The following is a 26,203-nucleotide window of genomic DNA, read 5'->3' on the forward strand; positions in this document are numbered from 1 at the left end:
ACTGATAGCATGAAAAAAAGCAAAATGAAAAACAAAACCACTACATTCAAACCAATTCCAAACCATTTTCCCAGGACACTGCTTTGGTTCTGTCCACGGCTCAAAGCTGTTTAAGAATGAAGAGTCTTCCTAGGAAAATAGTACATACACTGACTTGAGATGATACCCCTCTTTCGACGTGACAAACCAACACATGCAGCCTGCCCAAGAAAATCTCCATTTCCAGAAATTCAGAATGGAAATACAAAGAATTAATTGACAAAAAAGCCTCCTTTTTATTAAAACCTTTCAAGTTACAATGATAAACGGCGGATTGTCACTTTTTATGATCAGTGAGTTCGGCTCCTGTAACAGTCACCAAATTCTGTTAACAGTTCTGAGCACGGCTGTTCCGTGCCACTGCGTAATATGCAGTACCAACACACCTATGAAGTGCTTCGTACAAGTTATGCTTGGTAACTGCTCACATGCCGCCTTCTTTCTCTGCTAAGTAACAAATCTGATTCATTCAATTATTGAATAATACCTTGTAAAGATACCAAAAGTAAATATAGTTCACTCATTTTCTTTTCAAATGCTCTCCCCTGAAACCCTCAAGCAGTCACATTATAAAAAAAGTAGTCCGCTTCCACCCTTAAACTTTTGTAAGGAAACTGAACCCTCCCACAGAAATTAACTGCTGTTTTTTTTTTTTTTTTTTTTTTTGTCTACTTGGATCCTGTAGATAGCAGGGCAATTAGTCCCGATGAAGCGCTTATAGAAAGAATATAGTTTCTGTAGGGAAAAGGTTAAGGATATAAACTTTTAAGGTACCACAACCAACTTTCTTTTGCACAAAACTTTTAGCAAAGGATATTTGCTAAACAAAAAAAGGCATTGAAACTGTTATCCTTTGTCGGAGTTTTAAAATAGGCATTGCAACACCATAGCCTTGATTCTAGGCTGTATTTCAAGCTATAGCAAGATGCTGAATTTACAAGTATACTTAAATTTAAAATTAAAATACTTATAAAGTTTAGTTTGTTCATTTAAAAGATATTATAAATGTTAAATACAGCAGATCTTTCATTAACGTATGCAGCACTTATTGGCAGTATGTATTTACTTAAGTAAAAGATAGTTTTACTTATGAACTTCCTGAAACTAAACAATTCTGTAAAGTAACAGCATGTGTCAAGTAACCCTAACACAACGTTTCCGTATGACTGTAAACTGCGTCCTTATTGCACAAACCATTGCATCTGAAATGGCAGCACCACAAGAATTTCTGTAGATTGTCCAGGTGATACCCTTAAAACATCTAGTGTCAGATGATAACAAATCATTTGTGTGAGCCAGAGAGTTTTTTGGTACTCTCCATTTGTATGTTCAAGTGTTTCCAAGTGGAGGCGCTACCCGCACATCTCTAAAGAGTAATCTTAATCTCACAACCCAGATTACAAACACAGCTGCAAATGATAACGAATAGAAATAGGATTCTAGTTGTTTCAAGTGCACTCATAAAGGATACACAGTTGGGTTGAAGTTCTTCAACACAAAGAATGAAGCAATGATGACCAAGACCAGAAAGAGGGTATTGTTGTAAAAGATGGAAAAAGTTGTTGCTTCATAATCTGCAACTTCATTTTTCTTCCACAGAATTCTGTGTACCAGTAGAGACATTATTTCACACATTTGTAAGTAAATATGTGGCCTGACACACACACACAGCATTATGAAGAGACTGACACCTGATAAACTGTAATAAACTACATATTGCTGCTCTTGTAATAGTCCACTTCTAAAAGACAGGGCACAGTAAGAACTAATAGCTCATTAGTTAAAGATAAAACCTTATATATACTATGCACTTACATATGTAACTGTCTTGTGTTTGTTTTACCATCATGCACATCAAACTTAGCAATCTATAAATAACACTTCTTTTTATGACTTCGTATCTGTTAGATAGCCTGGCACTTAAAGGGGCTTTTTTTCCAAACAGCTAACGGTTCAATTCTTAGTATTAGATTAAATGCCCCCTTTTTACTCTACTAGACAGTAAGTGCTTCCTGATATCATCAGGACTAACTTGGATATATTAATATAAGACCTATTACATTGGAATTTTGCATATCCAATTTTGCTAGTTGCAACCATTCAGAGTGACAAATACTGACTAGCAAATACAGCCTGGCAGTATATGGAAATGCTCTTGTGAAGGAACTTGTACTCTGCTACACAAAATACATTACAAACTTTGGAAACCCCTGAACTAGCCTGTCCTTAAGAAAAGGAACTTTTCTTATTTCTAATGACAGCCATGATGCTACTCTTCAGATAGTTATTAAAAGGCCTGTATGAAAAGGTGTTTTGCTTTGCAGTTCAAGGACAGAGTGGTTGCCTTATGAGCCCTTACTGATAAAAGTTTCAAAGTCTGTGATATTTCATTGATAACTCACCTCAAAAAAGCTTTATAGATGAACAAAGAGCTGATAGCACAGCTTCCTCTTACTGGAATATATACATAAAACAGACGAACAGACAGTCTCTAGAATCCCATCTACAGCTTGAAGATACTTGGCGATATTACAAGCAAAAGAAAGAAAGAAGGAAACAGAGGATTACCTTTCATCCTTCTCCTTACGAGACATCTTCCTGTTGTCTGCCTCAGAAAGCTTGCGAGTAACTTCTTTGGAAACAGCATCTTCTCTTTTCTGTGCTACTCTGTAAGAAGCACCACTTATGTTAACGTTAAAAAATGAATTATATGGATTATAGCAAGTTGTATTTATAGTGAAGAATAAATCAGCCAAGATATTGAACAGATTTTCCAGAGGAGAGTAAGTAATAGTCAAATTACTAAAAACATAGTCAAATGTAGTTTCTGGCAATAGCCAAAGAAAATATGGGTGGTTTTGCTATTTTGTTGTACTCCTAATTGAGAAGACTAATTGATTCTGTAACCACAAGAAAGATGACAGAAACCAACTATAAAAGAGATACTGTAACAAACAAAGAAGTCTCTCAATTTCTCATCAAAATGCCCTCCCCCCTGTCCTGGCCTCTGACTTTGAATTTAACAATCTCAAGGCAATAAGCAAGTTTTAAGAAAAGTCAGTAATTGCTCGGTCCATGCTGAGCACAAACATTTTCGTATTAGCAACCATTTATCTTGCTGGAGAGACTGTTTCAAAAGCAGGAGGTTCAATTTTTAATTGTGCTGCTTCTTAAACTGTTGTGAAGGTCTTTCAAGAGAAGCGTGCGCAAGAAGCAAAGCTGATTGTTTAACATTTGACTCGTAACTCTCCCACTACAATTTCAAAGTTTGCACTTCATTATTTTGTCTTGAGTTGAAGCAATTCAGGAACTAATACAATGGAATATCAAAACACAGCAAAATGCAGGACAAAGTAGTTCTTCATTATATTATTTTTACTCATTAAAAAATTCTGTAAATACTGTTTTCATCAGCTTCTTTAATAATTAAGTCATACTTCAAAAGTCAGCAAACTTACTTGTGTTTGAGGACAAACTTGACATTCTTATATGCAAAAGCTACTAGATAGGTACTGATGAGGGTCATTACGCTATACAGGACTGCGGACTGAACAAGATCCATATGCCATATCCTCCAATAAAGCCCTTAAAAGAAAAGACAAAAAAAGACATGAAGAGTGATTTCTCTCTTCAAGCAAAATGTCTCTACAGGAACCCTTAGCTCTAATCAGCTAACTAATTAGCTTAGCTTATTAGCTCTAATTCATCATCACCAGCTCTGCTGGACCAAAGCCAGCTCCTGCAAAGTCATCTGAGTGACTCCGAACTGCATTACAAAATGCCTTGAGAAAGAAAAATCTGCAATCCTTTTGGTTTATGTGGGTTTTCTGAGATTATCTGAAATTCAACTCAGAAGCACCAAAACAGCATGGCATAAAACCTGCCAGTTGACTGTACAGAGATTTGACATTGGCACATTGGTGTTTAGTCTGCAGCTCATCCGTCTTCACACATCACAGAACCACCACCCAATCCCCTACCCCCAGCAGCGCCAACTTCAAAGCTGGATCTCACACGGTACAGAGACGGCCAGCCTAACTCTGCACGGCTCCAGCTCAAGGCCAGCAAGGCCCAGAGCAGCCCAGACACCGCGGGCTGCCGTCGAGGCCTCTGTGCTGCTGTCCGCCACGTCGCCAGTGCTCCTGGAGGGGCGTCCAACCACCGGCAACGGGCGAGGAGCCGGAAGGCGCCCTGTTTCCGGGCTGTGGGGGCTGCTGCTCGCCTCAGGGGCTCCCCACCTGTCTTGGGGGGGGAAGCACCCCCCGGTCCCCCTCACAGGCTGCCACCACCCCCCTCGGAGGCTCCTCCCTGCCCCCCAAGGCCTGTCGCCCGCCCTCGGGGCCCCGCCGCTCACAGATGGGGATGGCGGAGACGATGAAGGCGTTGCCGAAGAAGAGGGCGGAGGACTTGGCCGAGAGGTTGCGGCTGAAGTCCTGCAGGAGCAAGTCCTCCTCGGACTGCTGCCGCCCGCCGGGGCCGCCCTTGGGAGCCATGGCGAGACGCGGCCCCGTCAGCACTGCGCGGGGGAAGGGGGGGGGCGACTGCTTCCGGGGTCGGGCGCCCGCCGCGAGGCCCGGCGGCGGCGGCGGGGAGCGCGGCGGGGGGGGGGGGGCACGGGAGCGCTTCCGGGTCGCGGCGGGCCGACGTGGAGCGCGCGCGGCGGCTCGCGGGGCGCGCGGCGGGGAGGTGCCGCCTGTGGCGCGTGCGCGCGGCTGGTGCGACCGTTATGACCGTTGGAGCCGTTGCGCTCTTCCCCGCCTCACACTCACACACACACACACACCTTCGCGCGGCCTCGCCCTTTCCCCGCCCCGATGTGGCGCCGCGGAGCCTCGCCCGCTCCCCAGCGGGCGTGTGGCGGCCGCTGCCCGCGGTGGGGCGGCGGCGGCGGCAGGGCCTGGGGAGGAGGGGGCCGCCGCCGCCCGGCTTGGTTCCTGTGCCGTGTCTGCTGTGACCCAGAGCGCAGGAGTCAGCCGGCGTGCGGGACTGGGTGTCGCGGTTTGTGAGGCAAGTGAGTACTCTGGGTCGCATTTAGGGAGGCCAGAGAACATGCTCCCCGAGGAGCTTCTGCCTACGAATGCCAGGTCCCCATGGCTAGAGCTGTAACATGTTTAAAATGTGTGCTTGCATGTAAGCAGTTGCCCAGGCTTGGCTTGGGGAAGGAATAAAAAGCACTGTTGGAAATAGGTTTATTTCCCGTTATATATTTGTTGCTGGGGAAAAAGCTTACAGTTCCCAGAGGATTGCTACAGTTGTTGGTATATATGTCTGTATTCTTTTTTTAAAACATTCAGATCTAGTTAGTATACTGTTTAAAAACATTTCTTTACTATTTTAACCTTGGGGCCTTTTGCCCACATCCAAGAGTGTTCTGATCTCCACCCCCGTACACACACCTTTGAGTTTGTAAAACCAGGAGGCTATCTGCAGTGATTTTTTTTAATGACTTGTCTATAGTTAAGTGAAAACAGTGTGTTGGTGGCCCACAAAAATTTGGGGGATTAATTGTACTCTCTTGGTTAAAAGCTTGTAGCGACAACTTACGTAAGACAGCTTTAGGGATGTTTTCTTTATGATCTGGGGTATCCTTTGTGTGAGGGACCATGATACTCCTTGTCCACTAGAACAGCTCTTTTTCCTTGCTATTTTTATCTATAACATTCTTGAGGAGGCTTTATTTAAGTTACAATTTAATAAAACTATAGCGTTTAAAAACATAGTTAAACTAGTTCTTCCTGCTTAATTCCTCCAATTACTAATATTCTTCATGTGCAGGAGAAGATAGGGGGTGCATCACTGTAATGGGGAGATGCTGGCTGGAAATGAAATTATATAATCACAACTCACCCTTCATTATGATTGAGGAGAAGTCTATAAAGCATTTAAGTGCAGTAGAACTCTGCTTAGAAACCTTTTGATAAATATCCAAGTCAAAACTGAGGATGGATTTTTATTTTACACCAACAGAAAAACACTGCTAATGTTGTGTTACCTACAGGCAACTGAGGGAGTGCTGCTTCTGCTAATGAGACTGCTTTTTTGTTTGGAATATATCTACATCAGGGTTTCCCAAACTAAATTTGCTGACATATCAGCCAGTAAGGTGACGTTTAGTTTAGCTCTGAATACCAGCAGAAACAGCAAAGAGCACTGATGGCAGTAGTGGCTGCTACCAGCTCTGTTCAGCCATGAAGGAATGCGTGCAGCTCCATACTTCCCACAGCCTGGGACCTAACCTTATCCCTTCATCTATAACCTTTCTCTTCAACACGTGGTTAGTGGTACCTGCCTACAGTCGGGCGTTTACCTCTCAGCTTGTGTCAGTGCACGGGCAGTCAGGATCTCCTGGGGTAGGTTATGCAGAAGTGAGTACATAGAAGGTATTCCATTGTTTGTAAACGTGGCCTATCTAATTCATAATTGGCAAGTGGTGGTGTTCCTCCATGTACCTGCATTTAACCAGCCTTCAGCTGTTTGTAAAGCCTATAGCTTTCATTTGTCTAGGTGTTAATTTTAGCCATTGTCATCAGTAGATGCTTTTAATAACTGTTCAGCATTCATTCGTGATGTCGCCCACACCTAATCAGATTAAAACATTTTTCAAGCCATATTTTCTCTATCCGTGATTTCTAAATACCGCTGTGGTGGTCTGCAAATAGAATTTTATGAAATTTGTTAAGAATAGGAACTTAGGCTTTTTGAATGATATCTTTTCTTTCTGCAGAAAGTGTTGAGGTTATCAGAGATGTTTTAGTGGATTGATATTTCAAGGTCTTTAAGCGTTCAAAGATGTGCGTGTATATTTTTGCTACACTTCTAAACATGCCTAACTTCTTCTGATTTATTTCTTTTGGATGAATATCTGTTACGTGAAACAGCTGGATACCTTTGAAAATCTTCCTTCTAATACCTCCCTTCCGTATGAACTGCCTCTGAGTTACAGTAAACTGTTCTGAAATAGCTTAAGCAGCAGTTTTGAATGCCTCTGGCAGGCAAATGGTGTTTGTCCACTAGATGGCATTCTGAAATTTATATTGAGGATGCTACTCATGCAAGAATGAATGTAATTTCTTGTTCTCTTTGTGAAATGCCTTAAAACTAAATATTTAGTGTGTAATTTAGTTACTATTTATGTACTGGATCAATATTACTAGTCATAAGAATTTTCTTATTAAATACCATTTTTGAATTGCTCAAAGTAGTTGAAGACTACTGGAAAAATGAAGTGTAAGATTGTTTTAAGCTTCTGGTACAAGCACGGACTGTGTTCTTACACGGACAGATTTCTCCCTTTCACTTATCTAGGTTAATTTGTGTTGTGGTGGAATGCAAATAAGTCTAACTTTTTATCCTTCGTTTGGGTTCACTTGGAAGGATGGTATCATTTCAGAACAAAATCTGCCTGTTGACCGTATATCTCCTGGTTGAGATGAAGTATGGCATTGTTTTGAGCCATCAAATTATGAGAAATTTTCTTGACAAAACAAATGGTCATTTTGCTTTTTTAATAATCTTGGCAATGGCAAATTGTAGCTTTAAGCAGAACATTTCATACAATGAAACTCGCTGAAGCTTGATATTCACTTTAAATATGTCATATTTACTTCACAGGAAATAAATTGGAACACAGATTTCTGTCAAAGCAAAGTTTTTGTTAAGTGCCTAAACCTGCATGGTGTTGACTGCATTTCATCGGAATCCTCATTCAGAAGCCATTGGAAACATAAGGCAAGTCAGTTCATTGTGTTACTTATGTGCACAAAAAATTAAGTGTTTAGAGGATTCTCATATTTTCAAAAGTCTAGTCTCCAGAGCACATCTACTAGTAAGAAACATGCAACTTGCTAAGATGCTTATTGTTCTCCAAATGGTTTTTTTATTCATTTTCTGATTGTACATAAGCATTAGGCTTAGAATTGGGCACTTCTTCACTGACTAGAAGAAACTAAAATCTTGTTTATAAGACACAAGTTAAAAATAATTCACTTAATTATGTATAAAAGTAATGTACTTTTGTGATTATTCCTAAAGTGAAATATTGTGTATGCTTATTCTTCCATCTTGTGCTATGTTTCATGTGAAATACATGTCTTATAAAACACAGGAAACAGTAAGTATTCTGGAAATACATGGATTTTATTTAGTTTTCTGACTCTTTCTCTAAATCTCCGAGCTGGACCTATCTGAAATTATTTAATGACATTTCCTAGCAGAATTTGTTTTGTCTATTCTGTTGTTGTTTATCTGTGTAAAATGTAAATTCAAAGGCACATTTATGTTGGATTGGAAAATAGACTCTCTGGTGCATATGATTTACAGTAAATAAGTCTGCTCTTTACTGAAGTTATATTTGTCATCTTCTATGCTAATATGAATCTTCACATCCCGTGGTCTCGGAATGTTTGTCATTAATATGAGTGTCTTAAAGTAAGTATTTACTGGATTCTACTAGTATTGCATGCTTAGGTAGCATGAGAAAATAGGTATGGAGGCAACAGCACCAATGAGTCTGTAATTTATTATTAGGGATATTTTTTGTTTGTTTGTTTGGTCTTCCTATAGGTGTGGAGATCCTAAAAAGAAGTAGAATAAGTGATATTCTAGTGTGCAGGAGGGAAATTCTGGGAAGACATCACAGGGAGAGTGCAGCCTCAGATGGGTCAAGAACAGAACCGAAAAGCTATTGTTGTGACTTTTTTCATCACCTTAACAGCTCTAGAAATCAGTGCCCTAGGACAGAAGAGTTACCATAGCCCTGTAACTCTGGTAACAAATAACCATACAGTAATACACAGTTGTTCCATGGCCGCATAAAGATTCCTTTTCTGTTTCATATCTCCATTAGGCTAGTGCATAAACACCTAAGATTTAACTGGTGTCTGGAATGTATGTGGAGAAAAGGGATTTGAGCATTCATGTACTGTACATCAGAGATCATTTAGCTGTGCTTATATAGCAAACATTCTTCATTGTTGTGACTGCTCTTGGAATTTAAACTTTCTGAATGACTTTTAGAAAAACAGATAACCCAGCACAGATCTGAGCAATAGTCTAATATAAATGAAAGCAGGATTTTCAAAGTATTACTTAACTTCTGTTACTCAAAGAGAGATAAGTCTGCATTCTATCAAATTCATGTATTACAGAATCTTGTATAGCAGTTCTTTTAAACTATGTATGTTCTGTTTCTTCATATTGCACAAAGTGACCTTTTTGACAGTGTCTGATTATGTTTGCCCTGCTATGTGTACCTAAACCCTTAGAAATGCATCAAGATTGTTTCTGTGAGTAACAGACTGCTGTAAATATTACTTCTCAAGCATATTGAAAATTCTGTATCATTTTGAGCCATGGTTCTTTCTTGGCACAGCACTTTTGAAAAGATTAAAAACTCTTACAGCTTGCTAATTTATACTGTTCTTCTAATTAAGTTCTGGGGCTTTGGATAGTGTTTTTTAGCTTGTAAAACCTGTCGAGAAAACTCCCTTAAATTTAATAAATTATGTATGAACAGACCAAATAGGACCACTTTTGCTGTCATCTAGCAGTACTATTAGAATGTTCCAGTATTTCTTATTGTTCAGAGAACTGTTCTGTCTTTAGTTACTGTGGTAGCTGACATCTTGTTTAACAGAAGAATTCTTAAAAACAGACAAAATGAGTCTTCAGGTTTATCACATTCCAACAGTAGCAGTTGTATCAGAAAGAAACACTGCCTGACAAACCTCCTCTCTGAGTCCCACAGAAAATCATATTTGTGATTAAATGCCTGTCACTCCACTGGTAGCTATAGCTGTTTCCATGAAGTTGTACAATTTATGTTCGTAAGAGTAAAGTAGAACATTATAAGCTGCGTGGAATTACAGTGCGCACCTTTAAGATCACTGTAACATAACAAATGTTCTCAACATGGACTTTGATAAATCCTCACTGTTCTTTGCTTTTATAACATTAAGCTGTCAGAGTAAATCTTCAGAGATACATGTAAGAGAGACCTGATATTTAAAAATTGTGTTTCTTTCTGCCAGTTACAGATTGTGAGTCAGCAATATGTCCAGCTGTCTTTTAGAACAGAATAGTCTAATTTCTTTGATGTTGTCTCCAATCACTTGCACATGTTTATGCAGTAGTATCAGTGACATATATTCTGTAACACTTTGGGAGGGAAAAAGTGCATATTTTTTTCCTTTAAAGTTAGTCTAAAAATCATACTATGTCTTCAGCCTCAGGTCAATATTTACCCTGGATTTGATGTTTTAATGTGGAGATGCATCCGTGCAGTCTCTTGCATTGCTTTCAGCTCCTTATCTATGTTCTAGCGCAGTATGTGTTTTAGTTTAAATTGTGCTAGAGCCAGAGGAATGATCTCATTCATACTAAAAAAGCTTCCCCCCCACATATACAACTGCTTCTGAACCTGTATCCAAAGCTAAAACATAAACTTGGCTAATCTTGCAGCCCTGAATTTTATTGCCTAGTTATGAGCCATTCTGTTTTGGTTTGCTTCTTTAAAAGGGATTTTCTCAGGCAAAGAAGCAATATCTCATATTTGCTTTCAATAACCATTTTACTGTCAAGTGATCTGTGGATGATCACTTCCTTTTTCACTTGATTAATCATTCTAGCAAACCATTTCAGTGCTACAAGGATATGGAATTTTAATTTGCTGCCATGTATCTGCAAAGCTTTGTATCCTCTGTTGTTTTAACTTAACTAATTCACCAAAATTAAGAACATTTCTTTATAGTGTTGATACAGGCTAAAAAGTCTTTGACTAAGACTTAAGTCTTTCAGCTGCTTATTGTAGTTCCCAGGGAGAATTGTGTGTTTTTCTCATTCTGGCTAAAATAAATGCAGATAAATTTTTCTGTGCTTCTTATCTGCCTCCTACTAACACTTCTGTTAATTGGGAACTGAATTCTAAAGTCTTGAAAATTGCTAAATTTCATATCTACATCTAAATCTAAATTCAAACCAACTTTGTCAGTGTCATTCATTCCTGTTTCAGTGGACTAAACTTTGTCCAGAAATGAAATTATAGCAGATCAAAAACTTCACTATAGATAAGACTGAAAAAACTCTTTTTTTTTCAAAATTAAGCACTTCTAATATTCTGAAATTTCCCTGTTTACTTGGATTGTTTTGAAATTTGTCATGCAGTAAAGGATGTAAATGTGTTGTATTGAATTTTGAATCAGCTGATTGGGGACTGTTGAAATACCAGAGGAAAACTTCTTTGTATAAACATGCATAAAGCTTGTAATCTGAACAGATTTTGCTGTCCCAGTGTTAACTAGGTGAATGAGAAACTTCTGAACTTTTATCTCTGTATGCAATAATTTTTTTTAAGCTTTCTGAGAGGTCTGAGGTTTAAAATTAGAGATATAATTTGGTTGTATTATTTTTTTCAGCCAAATCTGTTCCTCAGTATGGTTTAGAATGTAGCCTCATCAACAGCAGAACCTATCGCAATTGAAGGGAGAGACGGTGGGGAGGTTAGGGAAGGTACTGTCTTAAACTAGTGTGGTTTCCAGACAATTTTAGGTGAGGTGAACAGAGCAGATGAAATCAAACAGTGCTGTTCTCTTTTACCTTCTGTGAACGTTGTATTCAGATGAATGGATCACTACATCCATCTTTGCTCTAATTTCTAGAAAATGAAATTGGCTTAGCTGGATTTCTGTGGTACTTCCTGTATCTTAAGGGAACTTAGTGTAGCATATGTGACCCACTTTTGATGTCAATTGAGAAAGGTGTTCTTGAAATAGTCTCATCTGCTCAAATTTCTTCCTTTAGCATTTTTAAAGTTTTGATTGATATGTTCTTCAGTGTGTAGACCAAATGAATGAAATAACATCTGCAAATAGATTCTCAAGAGGCTTACTTGCTCAGCATTTATCTCAGCTATTGACCACACCATTGGAAAACAATATCAAATACAATATTTGAAAAATAACTAACCTGTATGGTTGAAAATGAATATGATATTCAAGATTTCAGGCATCCATTCCTTTCACATCACAGTTTGGTTCCCATATGGCTTTGGGACCTGGGCGTATCCTGCAGATAATCCAAATGAAAACTTTTGATAACAGGAAATAAAAAATTATGGTATTTCATTCCATCTCTTTGCATATCTTACAATTTTATTTTGGTCAAACACAAAATCCACTGTTCTGGGTCATATAGAAGTTTGTGTAGAATGACATAGCACATGTATGTTTTTCAGCCAGACATGATCCTAGGAGGGGCCATTGGTAAGTGTGACTTTTACCTGTTCAGAAGGATTCTTCTGTATTTGCTAGGTGGGAAACCCACAGCTTTGTGGTGTTGCTGTAACCTTTCTTAGATTAGATCAGACTGACCTTTTCTGACACATTATGCAGAATTATGGGGGGAAAGTAAATCTGGGAGCTGCATCGTTAATGGAGAGATTGAGGAAGTAGAGTGAATGAGCTTTTAATACAGGTAAATGTAACAAGCTCTGTTTTACATGTAGAAGACTGTAGGTAGTAGGATAGCTGAACAGGCTAATGGTGTGAGTGAAGCAGTGTTTGGTTATAGGTGAAGCACAGGCATAGGGCCCAGGTTTGCTGTAGACTACATAACAAAATCTGTAACTATTCATTTAATTGCTACCTCTGATTACACACATGCGCAGAGAACGCCAGGCAATTGGAAACAGTCATGTTAAGTCAAATAGTCTTTTTTTTGTCTCTTTAATAGCATGTAGATTATGAGCGTAGTCTTCACATTAGGGATGTATTGAGTGATCTGTAGTGGGATTATGCTGGCCGAGTTCCACAGTCTGAATTCCTGTTAGTGGGAGGAAGACAGCCAGATGGGATTTCTGAATCTGAAATGTGTGTCATACTGGCACCCACCCACACTCCTTCCTTTAACAGTCTCATGGTAGTTGATATCACCTTCCACTTCTCTGGGTGTTTCCCTTTCCTTCAGCCCCTTGAGTTTGGCCAAAGTCTTTTGAATCTTATCCACCGGAGAATTTTGGCATATAATGTGTTGTCAGAAAAGCTGGCCACCCATGTGCTGATGGCTCTTAAAATGCTAGTGTCTGAAGAAAGAAAGATGAACTAGAAATTAAAGGATTTTGTGAAGAATGCTTGGATGAGGAGGAAATAAAAGGGGTATTTGTGACTACTTTATCTTTTGAATGATTATTTGTAATTAAATATAACACAGTTTATATAATTTTTACTAGCCTTTGCAATTCTCAAACACTTATGCTCGTATTAATATCTAGTTCACTGTAACAGTCTGTACAGAATGAAAAGAAGTGTGTAGGAATCATATCCTGCCAACACAGGACATTAGATAACAGCTGACCTGAGGTACAGTTAGTAAGATTTCCTATTTTTTTTTTTTTAATTTAATGCTAATACTGGGAATTGGGATGATCCTGTGCAAGTCAGATGCAGCAGTATTATGGGTGTCCTTTCCCAGCTGGAACAAAAGGCTTACCCAGCCTGCCGGAATGCCTGCCCTTGTAGGATTCCTGCCACTGGGAAGGAAAATCAGGTATAGAGTGTCTGCAGATATGCTCTACAGCAGCTGTTTTGGATCCAAGGAGTGTGCTGCTGAGCTAGACCTAAGGAGTTCAGCAGGACCCAGGCAAACAACAAAGAGCCAGTTAGGAGTCCGCTGTGTTCTGATTCTCCACGTTGGATCTGCTGAGCTTAACACAAAATTTATGTAATGGGAGGATAATTTAAAACTTTTGTAAGAGAGTTGTACAGAACTGATCCTAGCAGCAATATAGCTACATGCTTGGAGTGATTTTGAGCTTAGAGCAGATCTGAGCTAGCTTCGAGCAGAATCGGGTCAGGGTCATTTATTTCACAGCATATGCATATAGATTGGAGATTAACCCGTCAACAGGTTACTGAGGATTAGCTTTGTGTTTTCTAGCTAGCCTGTCATATCTAAATTCAACCTGGATGTATATTAGAGGAAATTACTTCAAGTTACATTAAAAAAAAAAAAAAAATTAAAGACCTTAGGAAATATAACAGAAAAAGCTTCATTAGCAGAATTCATAGCAAGGCAGTATCCTGTGCCCCTCTGGAATGCTGAATTCAGCAACACTCAAGTTTCTGAATTCTAGAAAATGAAGCATTTAGGGTGTACTCCCACACGATAGATTCTTCTCTCAAGAAATACATCTTTCAAGTGTGTATTCTCATTTAGAATGTACAGCACAGCATCTCTCCTACTCATAGTGACTTAAGTCTGTTTTAGACAAACCGCATCTACTGAATATAGCAATCCTTTTACTGTTTTCTGTATATTATCTCACAGTGTTGCACACTCTGCAACTTGTTGACTGTATTCAGCTGCTCACACTATCCATGACAGTGAGGCTTCAGGACCCAAAGCTGGGACAGTCTATACCTTGCAGTACTGAGGAAATATATGCAAGAATTCAAAGAAATGTGTACACTCCTGATCGGAGATTAGGGAAAGAGAAGGCCTCATCCCTTTTTCTTCCAGATGTTTTTGTATTATCTATCAGAGTTAAAACTTCACCATGCTTCTACAGCTGATGAAACTACAGCTAGCATGCTGGATGTGTTTGATATGCTTGTGAACAGTTTCCATTGATTATTACCATTTTCAGGAGGCACAGTTACGTCTGGGGGTTTGAATGCTAGTGATAAATCCCGAGTTCAGATTTCTGTGTTTTTCATGTACTGACTCTTAGAAGAAAAATGTTTTGCTGAATTTAGTGATGACTTTCTTGTTCATTTACTTCATTTTTAATTTAAGATTTGGATGCTACTGTTTTTCTCCTTGCTCTTGGAATCATGCAGAGCTTGGGAGGAGGAGTCAGATTTTTTAATACCTCCCCACTTTATGTTACAATGCTCGATCCTTTCAAAAGGATGTGTGCAGACAGATCTTCATGCCCCTTCATCTTTTCAAGGGTGTTGCGTGTCTTCTGTTACCCAGCAAAGCATGGATTCTACAAAGCTCTAACGAAGGTTTGCCCTAGTGAGTAGGCTTTAGCTGTTTTTGTCAGATGCAAAATACTATGATACTGTGTCGCTTTAGAATTTGTTCACATTTATGTTTGAAGAATGGCCATTTTTCGCATGTAGACAGTAAAGTACCTAGGTATTTCAGATGAAACCAGATCTGTTAGTTTTAAACCTGTTTTAATGTTATTTGGCCAACACTGGATTATAAAGGAACATTCGTATCCTGTTTAAATAGGAGTCAGCCTAAAGGAGAAAGACAAAGCACTGCCACACACATGTTAGTTCTTGCCTTGTGGCAGGACCCATCTGTTCCAGAATCACCAACATTTCAGGAGTAACCTTCACAAAAACTCAAAAGTCAAAACCAGAGTGTTGTGTGAATCCACTTGTATAGATGCTTATGAAATTAAAAGTGTGTTTTAACAGCTAGCTTGGCCTTATCTAAATTGATACATGGCATGCTTGGACTAATTTAAGAAATATCCACAAGAGGGTGCACTAGTTCAGCAAAATGTTATCAAAACCAAATGAGTGTTGCCATAATGTTCATGTTTTTCTATCAGTTTATTAATTCATGTATCTAAATCAACTTAAAAATTGGATAGACAACTTCAGTCAGTTTAATGTACAAGAATATTTGTCCAGTCCAGTAAACAGATACGTGAATGGATAAATGATACCCTGTGGGTAGGGAAGTCATGGGTATTTCTACTGTGAACTGAAGGCAGTATTTCCAGAAGTCCTGTTAACACTGTGAAAGACTCTCTTTAGACTCCCATCACAAAATGCTATTAAAATCTTTTTTTTTTTAGCATACTTAAACCTGCAACTTATTCCTTAATTGTGTCTGCAAATGTTCAATGCATGTAATTTATTTTTTTATTTTGTATTCTGCTATTTTGAAACATTAATTTGCCTCTCAAACTGGTGCAACACTAAATGTACAACTGCAGAAGAAAACTCCATCTAGAAGGGTAAGTTTTTAAATGATTGTTCACTTGAGTATGACTGATAATATTTTTTTCTGTTTCTTTTTGGTGATAAAATTATTACTTGTTTCATAATATAGTAAGGAACTGTTAATAAAGCTTAAGTGTAAGTTGTATAGTGTTACTGTACTGATATACTAAAAGCATTAGAATGTTTTGCTGGATGTATAGGCCAAAGTTCTAGGTCCATCACTCTAAGGCAGCAGTCCTAGAATACTAAGATATCTGTGTATAAATGATTAACTATAACAAATTTTCCAGGAAAAGGGCCTTCTTCTGAATCATGCATTCCCTGTCCCAGTACATGAATCATAAGTCACTTAGAGATAATCTTACATGACAGCAAACTGTGCTAATACTCATATATGCAATGCGTGATTTTTTTTTCTTTTCTGTGAAATGGTGGTTTCACTGAACTTGCAAGGCTTTCTTAAATAATAGAAACACAGAATGATGATGTTCTAAAAACTTAATTATTTGCATGAGTTACTAAAGGAAGGTGAATACGAGATAAAGGAGACTATGACTTGATATCACCTAGCTGCGAATTTAGAATTTGGGTCTGAATTCAAAAACATTTCATGTATGGATATTAATTGGAATTATTCTGGGTTTGATACTTTTGGAGCTATGTAAAAGAGAATAATACTAAGTTTATACTGAGGAAGAACAGCACCACATAGTGAATATGCGTCCTTTAATTTGCAAGAATAATTTACCTAGGCTTTTATCTTAAAGCAAATAAAGTAGTCCTTTTTCTTTCCATTTACCAGGACTAGGTTTTCATGGGTAAGCAGGTGAGGTTTTTTTCCTCATTTTTTTACTAGCTTGTGGGTAGTATTAGAAGAATAATGTGGGTTTATAATTTTTTCAGAACCACTGTGGCTATAGATCATTGCTGTGCTGCACAGAGCCAAATACATCTACTGGTCAGTTATGCAATACTGTTTAGTTAGCTAATATCTTTGGCTACATCCCTCAGCAATAGAAGACAAGAAGGAATAAAAATCACTATTTTTATTTACTTACTGATCACTCTGTTTTTAATCTAATGGCATTTTCAGAAACAATTCTTCAATGTGGCAATGTGTGGAAGTCAGCCATTTTTAAAACATGGGTACATGACACAGATACCTGCTCCCCAGGGTCCCTGCCTGCTTTGTAGGCTACGACATGAAGCGATCGCCGCTACCAGGAGGTCCTTCTTCTGACCTAAAGCCATATATGCCGGCAGAGCCAAAGTCTGGTCAAATTTCAGCATCTCCGGTGGGAGAAGACTTTAATTATTAGAAAATTTCACCTCATCATGTTTCAATCTTGCAATTTCTCCTCTCCCAACCTTCAACACAGATTAAAAGATTTATCCCGCTAGATGTCACTACAACATAGGCTACTAAAATATATTTAATAAACCTTCATTGCCCTCTGTAGATTTCCATTTTTGAAAATTTCTTTAATTTTCCTCTTCATATGAACACATTAAGCACTTTCTATTTCTAAAAAATAAAAGATTAGGAGGCCTAGGATTAAGAGGGTGGATAGGAACATATTTAAAAAGTCATAAGTATCAGTATTTTATTTATACAGCTTGTAAGGAGGGGAACAAAAGAAAGCTTTATGTATCAACAAACTCAACCTATTTTATGTATTATGATGAAAATGACCTTTTGTAAATTTACACAGTTTCTGCAAAATCTATTAAGTATAGAAGAGTCAGCACATCTCAAAGCAGGTAGAACTGAAATATCAGAGATTCTTTTTCCAGCTCTTAATTTTTTTTAAAATGCCTCCATCATTGACATTCCTTTTTCCTTGATACTTATATAACCTGACTTGGCGCATTTTCATGTCAGAGCAAAGGTATGGGGTTTTAGTTTGTTTTTGTTTTGAAGATGATATTAGTAATTGTCATCAAGCATTGATATGGAAAAGGATCATCTTTCTGATCAATTTGTAAAGGATTATAATAAAAATTAGCTCTACATATGAATTACTGAGTTGCATATTGATTTACATGTAATAAGTTTTGCATCTTTTTTCAGTAGTGTAGAACATTAACAGATTATAGTTGTTCTTATTGCAAAATTGATGTCAGAAGTCTAGTATTTTTACTAAAATAAAGGAATTAGGACTTTGTAGTCTATATTTCTTACTGCAGATAATGGTAATGATTGAGTAGTTCAACTAAGCACAAAAATTCTTTCATTCATTTTTGTTATTTTCAGCATTTATACATGCTGCAACGTAACAAAGGAAGAGGTATATATGTATTCTTTTAGTTTGATGTGTGTGCTAGATGGTTGCTCCAGTGTATCAAGGGCTGTAGTGTAAGTTTAGAGATCTGTGTCCTCTTCCCATCGTCAATGACTTATTTTTTGACCTTGGAGGTGACTCGCTTTGTACTTTTGATTGACATTTACACCAGACAATTACAATTACATAATACAAACGAAAAAGACCTGAAATCATACATTTCAGTATGTTATAGTAATACTAAGTACTGATTTCTTTACCTGTATGTAGTGAAAATCCACTGCTGGAAAGCTTTTTTTTTTTTTTTTTTTTTTTTTAAAGAAGATCTTGTATAGTGATTAAACTAAAGAACTGACAGAGAATTTCGTGGAGGAAACATTGGTGCCGTGGAAGTCAACTTGATTATCGTCTTTATCTGCTGTATAAAGTGAAGTATGTTTCCTATATTCTGCATGATTAAAATGCATTAGGAACAACAGTACTGAGATTACTCACAAGACATTTATTTATTTATTTTTAATACTTTGAAATCCATGGATAAAAGACTCCACCTAAATGCAATACAAGTAATCTCAAAATTAGTTAACTTTGTAAAATACAGATTTATGTAGAATGAATTTTGATCATGTAAATTCTGTGTTAAGTAGTAAAGTTCTTGGAATAATCGATGTGTTTTTGTGAGGACTAAATTAGCATTGCATAAAAGAAATTTATTTACAGTCCTGATGTACAGACTATTCTATATACTGACCTTGAATCACTTTTTCTGGAAAGGCTGTCTTAGATACCATAGAAAGGTATCTGCCACATAACACTCAAATTCAAAGCCTTTTTTTCTTGGAAATTGCAAAATTTACTTGTCCCATAATTAAGAAAATGAAAACCTAAACACCTTAAGAGTTTTGGTTAGATAACTGAACTAGATACTGCAGTTGAGAAAGATGTACAAAGTATACACTTCAGATTGAGCAGCTTCAGAGAAAAGGAGAACACACAACATATCTTTTGTGCACCTTGTTTCACAGTATCTTTCCAAGTTCCAGCTACATTTATTGATTTAATTTTGGTATAAAACATCAGTAAAGGAAAACTAACTTTTCTGTAGTGTGATGTGTCTTAAGAAATTAGTTTTCATTTTGCAAATATTTGGATACAAAAGGAAGTCTTGCTTTTATCACTAGGAAAAATGTGTTGGGGCCTCAACACCTTTCTTTTTTGTTTTTTTCTAATGTGCACTTTTGAAGTTAAGTCCATTCTTTCCTCACTGAGTAAGTGAAGTGCACATACTAATTATTCCATTATTTGCAAGTCAGAATTGTAAATTACTGCATTCACTCTGATGCAGTTTACCATCTGAAAGAAATAATTAAAGTTCTCTTTCTCCTGCTTAAGATTTAAACAAGTATTTAAAAATGAGATCATGCTTTCCGAGTGGTCAGTTTCTTTATATGTGTGTGTGCGATAGCCTCAAAAATTGCTCTGTGTCATGATGTTTTTCCTTTAATTATACATTTGTTTTCAGAAAGATGGTTATTCTAGGCCTTGTTCTTTCCTCAGCTACATCTTTACAGCCTCACTGAAGTAGGAGGTGTGCGTATCTTGCTGGGTAGCTGAACATATTTTATTTATTTATCTCATGCATGAAAAAGCCATTACAAACAGATCATTTCTATGCTGGCAATTTTAAAATAAATGCAAGTGTATATATACTTTTTTTTCTCACAAAATGAGGATATGACAAGTTGCCAGTCACTGTGCTTTGTAAATCTCTTGTTTTGTTGAGTCGAGGTAGAGCGTTCGGTTGTGCCTGTCTGATGTTTCAGACACTCAAGAGTTCCATCAACACTTATTGACCATTATAATGAACATTTGTTTTCAGCTCCTCTAGATATGAGTGCTGCCTTTACTCAGCCTATATTGTGTCATTCCATATGAAGTCAGCTCTCTTGAATGGCATATTTTCTTTGCATTGTAAATGCAGCTGTACAGCATTTTCAAAATGTACTGCAAGGCTAGTTATATCATCTTAAAATGACATTTTTGTTCCAGCTGCCCATATTCTCTGTATACCTAATTTCATAAAATTGCTGAGCATTTATATACATATGGAATGAAACAGTGACTTATTAAAAAAAAACACACATAGCAATATAGCAAGTGTTTCATCACCATAAATTTTAGCTTTTGAAGCAATCTACCTGCTTATAATTTACTTACTTGGGAAGGGGGTAGTGATGCAGATGTATTTAATTCTGGTGTTGTCAGCCTGTTTGAATTGATGGACACATTCTGTTGAAATTTGCTACAGAAATATAAAGCATGTGATTCACCAGAGAAGCATCTCAAGCAATCGCACTAGCAGCTGAACTAACACACCGTGTTCTCATGCATGCACAACATGTAGCCAAAAGATGACAGCATGCGAAGGGCTTTTGGACAAAAGCAAAGTTAAATAGGTTCTTAACAAACCACCTCTAGGAGTTACTTTGTGAATAAACAGTAATTTACTATAATCCATTAGAGTTACTGTACCTCATGCTTTCCTTTTCAGAGCATCACAGGCATTAACTAGTTAATGCTGTAAGCCAAAATCTGTCATCCCTGCGCTAGAAGGGGTCTGAGCTCATGCTGTGTAGATATAGCAAATGAGTTGCATTGAATTTGTTCCAAGATAGGCTTCCACTTTGCCCTGGTATAAATTATTTCTGAGTCATTAAGTAGTAGTCTTTGAGTAATTTATAATGTGAAATTTAGTAACTTTGGGAAGTTAAGGTGAACGTTACCTTTAGGGAGGACTCTTTATTCCAGCATGTTCTGTGACTGAAGCTGAGAGGACTAAGGTAGTGTTAAACTTGCATGGGCCGGGGTGTCTGGCTGCCTCGCGTGCAGGCACACGTGCATTCGAGCACAGTGCAGTTGCCCTGTACCTGTGTTTTGGCTGCAGAGTTCTCCTTGCAGCCCCTTGTTGATAGGAGGTTGGGGCTTGTAAGGTTTATGGAATTGAGGCCAAATGCTTAACGAGTGGTAACAAATCAAATGCAAAGGACTCTGTCATCCCTTTACTGTTAGAAAATACCTAGTTACTAAGCTTTCAGTATTCTTTGGTTTGGGTTACTCTCATGATTTTTAAATGTTAGTTCCATGCAGAGACTTCAGAAACATAAAAGAACATAAATCGCTTTCATGGATACTTAAAAACCTCCTCGTGCACCGCATTAGAAGGGCAACCGAATAGTCTGAAATACGTTTCTCTTCCACAGCCCATTTCCGAAATGTTGTCTGGGGAACGCTGTGCAGAGCAGCTCCTTTGCGCTCAGCGCGCGTGAAGCGGCCTCGTCCTTCCGCGGCTCCGCCGGGCCGGAGCGGGCGCGGGGGCCCCGGCGGGCGGCGGCGGCGCGCTCTGCCGCGGGCGAGCCGGGGCCGGGGCCGGGGCCGGCGCGGCGCGGGCGTGCTCGGCCTCCCGCAGCCCGCCGGGGGCGGGCCGCCTTCCCGGCACGGGCGGCGCGCAGCAGATGCGCCGCCGCCTGCGAGCTCCTCCCAGAGCCGAGCAGCTGCCTGGCAGGCGCTTGCAGGAAGCAATATTTAAAACAGCCACGCTAACATGTGAGAAGCAGAGGGCTGTGGCGGGGTCGGAGCTGCCGCAGAGGCGGAATGGGCGGTTTGTCACGTAGCGAGCCGCGGGCAGGAAGGCGATGAGCGCTGCTCGCCGCGGAGAGCGAGGAGAGGAAGGCAGCGCCTGCCCGCAGCGCCCGGCGCCGCGCCGCGCCGCGGCTGAGCCCCCGCGAGCAGCCTTGGCGGCCTGCCCTGCCTCCCTGCGCGGCGCTTTGGTTGCTGGCTTCTCAGGTAACCCGAAAGGCAACTTGAGAAGCGACCTGGGAGACGTAACCTGAGATTCAGGCGTTTTTGAGATGAAAATATTAAGAGTGGCTGTAAGCGTCCGATTGTAGCAGTCAGTGCAGTCTCTTTTGTTGTTGTTTTTAGTTTATTTTTCCCACCGGAATGTTAATCTTATTTTCAAGGTATCTCTAAACTGAGTCAAAATGCAAAAATCTCGCTCGAAGTGAGTAACAGCTGGTTGGTTTCGGGGCGTGCGTGCGTGCGTGCGGTGGGGGGGCAGAATCGGTTTGGGTTACGGGGCAAAGCGGTGGGGGGCTGCCGGGAGCTGTGCTGTTTGTATTGCCGATTGCAGTGTTTGCCGTGCCTCGGAGGCACCGAGGGGCAAGAGAACCTGCCGGCTTGCGCGTTTTTTGAAGGATACCTAAAGTTGCAAGGTGATTAGTCCTTCAGGGCTTGTTGTTTATTTTTTTGGTATATTTTGTTGTGGTTGTCGGGTTTGTTTTTTTTTTTTTGTTTGTTTTTTTTTTTTTTTTTTTTTTTTTCGTTTTTTGGAAGGTGTTACTTGTTTCTAAGTTGTAGGTCCATTAGATTGCAGGGTCATTAGGTTTCCTTTCTTCAGGAAAGCAGAAGGAGGTGTGGTTCATGTGAGGTGGCTAGTACTTGGGGACTGAAATCACAAACTAAGATCTTTTTCTGTTGAAACGTAGTATGCAGGCGTAGTATTGTTCTATATGATTGTTAGCGTTGTTTGTAAATAATATTAATTGATATGGGATATTAAAAGGCTTAAATAGAAATCCCAACAATTTCTGGTATTTGTTCCCGCTGATTTCTATTTATCTTTTAGAGATGTTGGAAGATTAACTCCATGTGATAAAGCAATTCTTTAAAAACAACAGCAAAATCTGAACAATAAAGTAATGAAAAGAGCAATAACAATACTGAAATAGCATTAAAGATATAGCTGAAAATGACCATAAGTCACTTACTTGGCTCCTGGGCACAGTGGGACTCCTTGAACCCAGGGTGATCCTCTTATATATCATAGACGCTGTTAGACCTAAGTAAGCATAATGGAAGTGAAGCATCTGATTCCTTTTGCAGTTGAGGATTTAAGACCTTTGGAATTACTTGAATTTTTACCGTGCCGTGTAGTAGCTTAGACAGAGAACTGCCTGATACGCCTGTAGAAAAATAATAGAGTTTTTTATTTTAGCAGTTTTGGAATTTGTTGTAGGAGGCAAACAAATATGTTGATTGTTTTAAATTTAAGCTACAAATACAAAATCAAAGAGTACAACATTTTTACTAGTGGTCCTGATAATGCTCTTTCACGGGGTAACGCAAAACCTTATAAATTAATGTTCCAAAATAAAAAAGACTAAATGGGGAATTTTGATGAACAAAATTTTAAGCATTAAATTACTGCTAATTTTTTATGTCAGTTTTCTGAGAATTTGATTGGAATGTGTATTTGCAGGAAGTAATCCTTAATGTGCTCCACTTTAAGTTTTGAGGCTACAGGTGAAGAGCCTGAAGAGTGTTTAATTAAATGTAATAAAATACTGCAAGATTCTTGATTAAAAGGTATACACCTTGCTTTCTGGTGACCTACTGGATGTATTCTTTATTTTAATTTAGTAAGTAATTTATTGTTCCCCATGTTAGTTATTGAATTCTCTGTATTCTGAAGTAACTAACGCCACTTTATGATCTTTACTGCTCAGTTTAATTCCTTCGGTTTAATATACAAGAGGCAAATGAGCTTGGTGTGTCACAGAAGGGTGACTGAGTGCGTATATGCATGTGAGTCAGACTGTGAGAGAGTGTGTGGGCATGTGAGAATGTCTGTGTATGAAGTAGGAGTGTCTGGACACATATGAGACTGCAGTTGTTGAATGTGTAGCAGGAGGAACAGGGTGTAAGTACTTGAACTACTGTGTTTATAAAACCGAGAATTAAATCCTTGCTCCTGTTGAAGTCAGTAGGAAGTTCGCCACTCATTTATGTGGAACTGGCAGTTCTCTAATAATGCTACTGGGGGAAGTATGAGATTATGTGAGAGAAGATATATATGAATATAATTAGAATGTATAGGTCTATCCATTTATCTGGTGAGAGGAAGAAATGGAGCACAAGTATTCTGAAGTGTGGTGGGAACATGCAGGGCTGCATGTCTGCTAATGCTTCCGTTCTCAGGTCTGTTGGTGAGCGACAAAACCAAATGATGCAGTGCTCACTTTTGTGGAATATAATGAACCAAATGCTGTTTAATAATAAACATTATCACAGGAGGAGGGCATCAGTTCCATTCCCCTCCTTCCTGCCCCCTCCAGGGACTGTTTGTGCGTGCCTGAGTGTTTCTGAGACTTCATGTGTGAGGAGACAATGAGTGTGTGTTTGGGATTAATTAGCTTGAGTTTAGCTGGTTTCATGCTTTACGTGCCTAGGGGCTACCCACAGTCACAGAGAGGGGAGGAGTTTGCTGTTGCTGGCTTGAAATCCTCTCCAGGGGTGATCTTGTTCGTGTCAACCATGAGCAATTAGAGAGATTAACTGTCTTGTTTTCCTTTCTGCCCTAGACTGATTCTGGTGAGGCTCTGGGACATTTGAAAGTGATTTGGAAAGAGCAAAGTCTGTGTCTAATGGACACTGAACCAAAGCCAGTGTGTGTCATGCAGCAAGCTCACTGCCCGGCAATGAAGTGCCCTCCTTCAGAGGACTTTCCTCCTCAGGTAAGATTGTCTGAAAAAATCCCCCCAGTGAAGCCTTGCTTCAAGAAGAAGCAGCAAGTGCAGAAAAGATTGGACACAGAAACTCTCCGGGCTTTGCGGCCAATCTTCACCAGTTTGCTGGGAGCTGGAACCCTGGATAGAGTCTTTGTGCCACGAGGCCAAAGTGGTGGTGATAGTGATTTATGTGAACCTGCTGTGAAAAAGGCTCTGGAACTTGGTTCTTCTTGCCCCCAACCAGAAAGTAATGTGACTGCGTTGATGCCAACAGCTCCAGATGTACAAAGTCAACTGCCCGTAGCTCATCCTTCTGCAAGCAGGACGTCCAGTGCTGAGCAGGATGTCCAGTCAGGAGAGCAAGGCTTCTCATCAGAAACTACTCCTGGAACTGCTGCTAATACTAGTAATGAATCATTCCAGGATCATCCTTTGCATACACCTTCTAGCGATGCTGCAGCTTGTCCATTGTTCCCAGACAAGATTCTAGAAAGCTACACGTCTGGCTTATTCCAGGAGAACAACTGTCCAATGCAATATAATTTGAACCCAAGTGATAAATTCAGTGCTGGGATATTCCAAGATAAAAGTGAAGAAGCTTCTCTTGATCTGGTATTTGAACTCTTGAACCAACTGCAATATCACACCCATCAGGAGGAGGGGGTAGAAATCTGTGTGGATTTTCTGCAGGGCACTTGTGTTTACGGCAGTGATTGTCCCAAACATCACACAGTGTTGCCATATCACTGGCAAGTGAGAAGGACAACAACTCAGAGTTGGCAAAGTGTGACCAATGATTCCCAGGAACATCTGGAAAGACTCTACTGCAACCCTGACAATGACAGGATCAAAGTGAAGTATCGGTAGGTAACAGAATTTACTCCCTTACATGCAAAGCCAAGAGGGCTTAGCAAAGAAGCAGTTAAGGAATCTTATTTTTCTGATGTGTTATATACAAGTATTTTCCAAAACCTGTGGTGATGTTACCTGAATAATATATAACAAGTTTGCCACAGACAGAAAACTCTTGCACACCTATTAGAACTGCTGCTAAATATCTGGAAAGTGTTATTTGTAGCTGCAGGAGTTGAACATGTGAAAGGAAAAAACTTCAATTCTGTAAGATTGAGAGTCATCAGAGACTGTTGTGCAACACTGTACTTGTTCTTGACATTCCTAATTAGTCTTGTCTCTATATTTGAAAAGTGGCAGGATGAATGAACCTTTGCAGTGATTGAAACAGGAGTGATACAGCAGTGCTTTGTGCCACTGTGAATCCGGACTGACTGTATGCATTGCAAGCACAATTTTCATAATTATATTCTAAGCAACTAAAATTAGGTGTTCTGTTCACTTT

The 26,203-nt window shown here is 39.1% G+C and overlaps 2 protein-coding genes across 7 annotated transcripts in view; one reads left to right on the plus strand and one right to left on the minus strand.

Annotated features, from left to right (window-relative positions):
• Positions 1-251: 251 nt before the first annotated feature.
• Positions 252-4,582, minus strand: SSR3 (signal sequence receptor subunit 3). Its single transcript, XM_062582503.1, has 5 exons — positions 4,394-4,582; positions 3,498-3,624; positions 2,608-2,706; positions 1,511-1,642; positions 252-774 (listed from the first exon to the last, which is right to left on the minus strand). Exons 1-5 carry the CDS (start codon positions 4,530-4,532, stop codon positions 708-710), a joined length of 564 nt encoding a protein of 187 aa, XP_062438487.1. The 5' UTR covers positions 4,533-4,582; the 3' UTR covers positions 252-707.
• A 362-nt stretch (positions 4,583-4,944) lies between these two features.
• The window catches only part of TIPARP (TCDD inducible poly(ADP-ribose) polymerase), a 69,153-nt gene continuing 47,894 nt past the window's right edge, over positions 4,945-26,203 (plus strand). For 3 of the 6 annotated variants that reach the window (XR_009959268.1, XR_009959269.1, XM_062582691.1), the window contains exons 1-3: positions 4,945-5,050; positions 7,651-7,767; positions 24,700-25,709. Coding sequence is in view for 4 of the 6 variants with exons in the window: in XM_062582691.1 (XP_062438675.1) it covers positions 24,763-25,709 (947 nt within the window). In the remaining 2 variants the exon portion in view is untranslated. Of the gene's footprint in view, positions 5,051-7,650; positions 7,768-21,977; positions 22,124-22,233; positions 22,341-22,503; positions 22,552-24,699; positions 25,710-26,203 lie in introns of those variants that run through there. The other 3 variants (XM_062582694.1, XM_062582692.1, XM_062582693.1) reach the window with 3 other exon arrangements.

The sequence above is a fragment of the Rhea pennata genome, chromosome 9 (assembly GCF_028389875.1).
Source record: "Rhea pennata isolate bPtePen1 chromosome 9, bPtePen1.pri, whole genome shotgun sequence".
Taxonomy (NCBI): domain Eukaryota; kingdom Metazoa; phylum Chordata; class Aves; order Rheiformes; family Rheidae; genus Rhea; species Rhea pennata.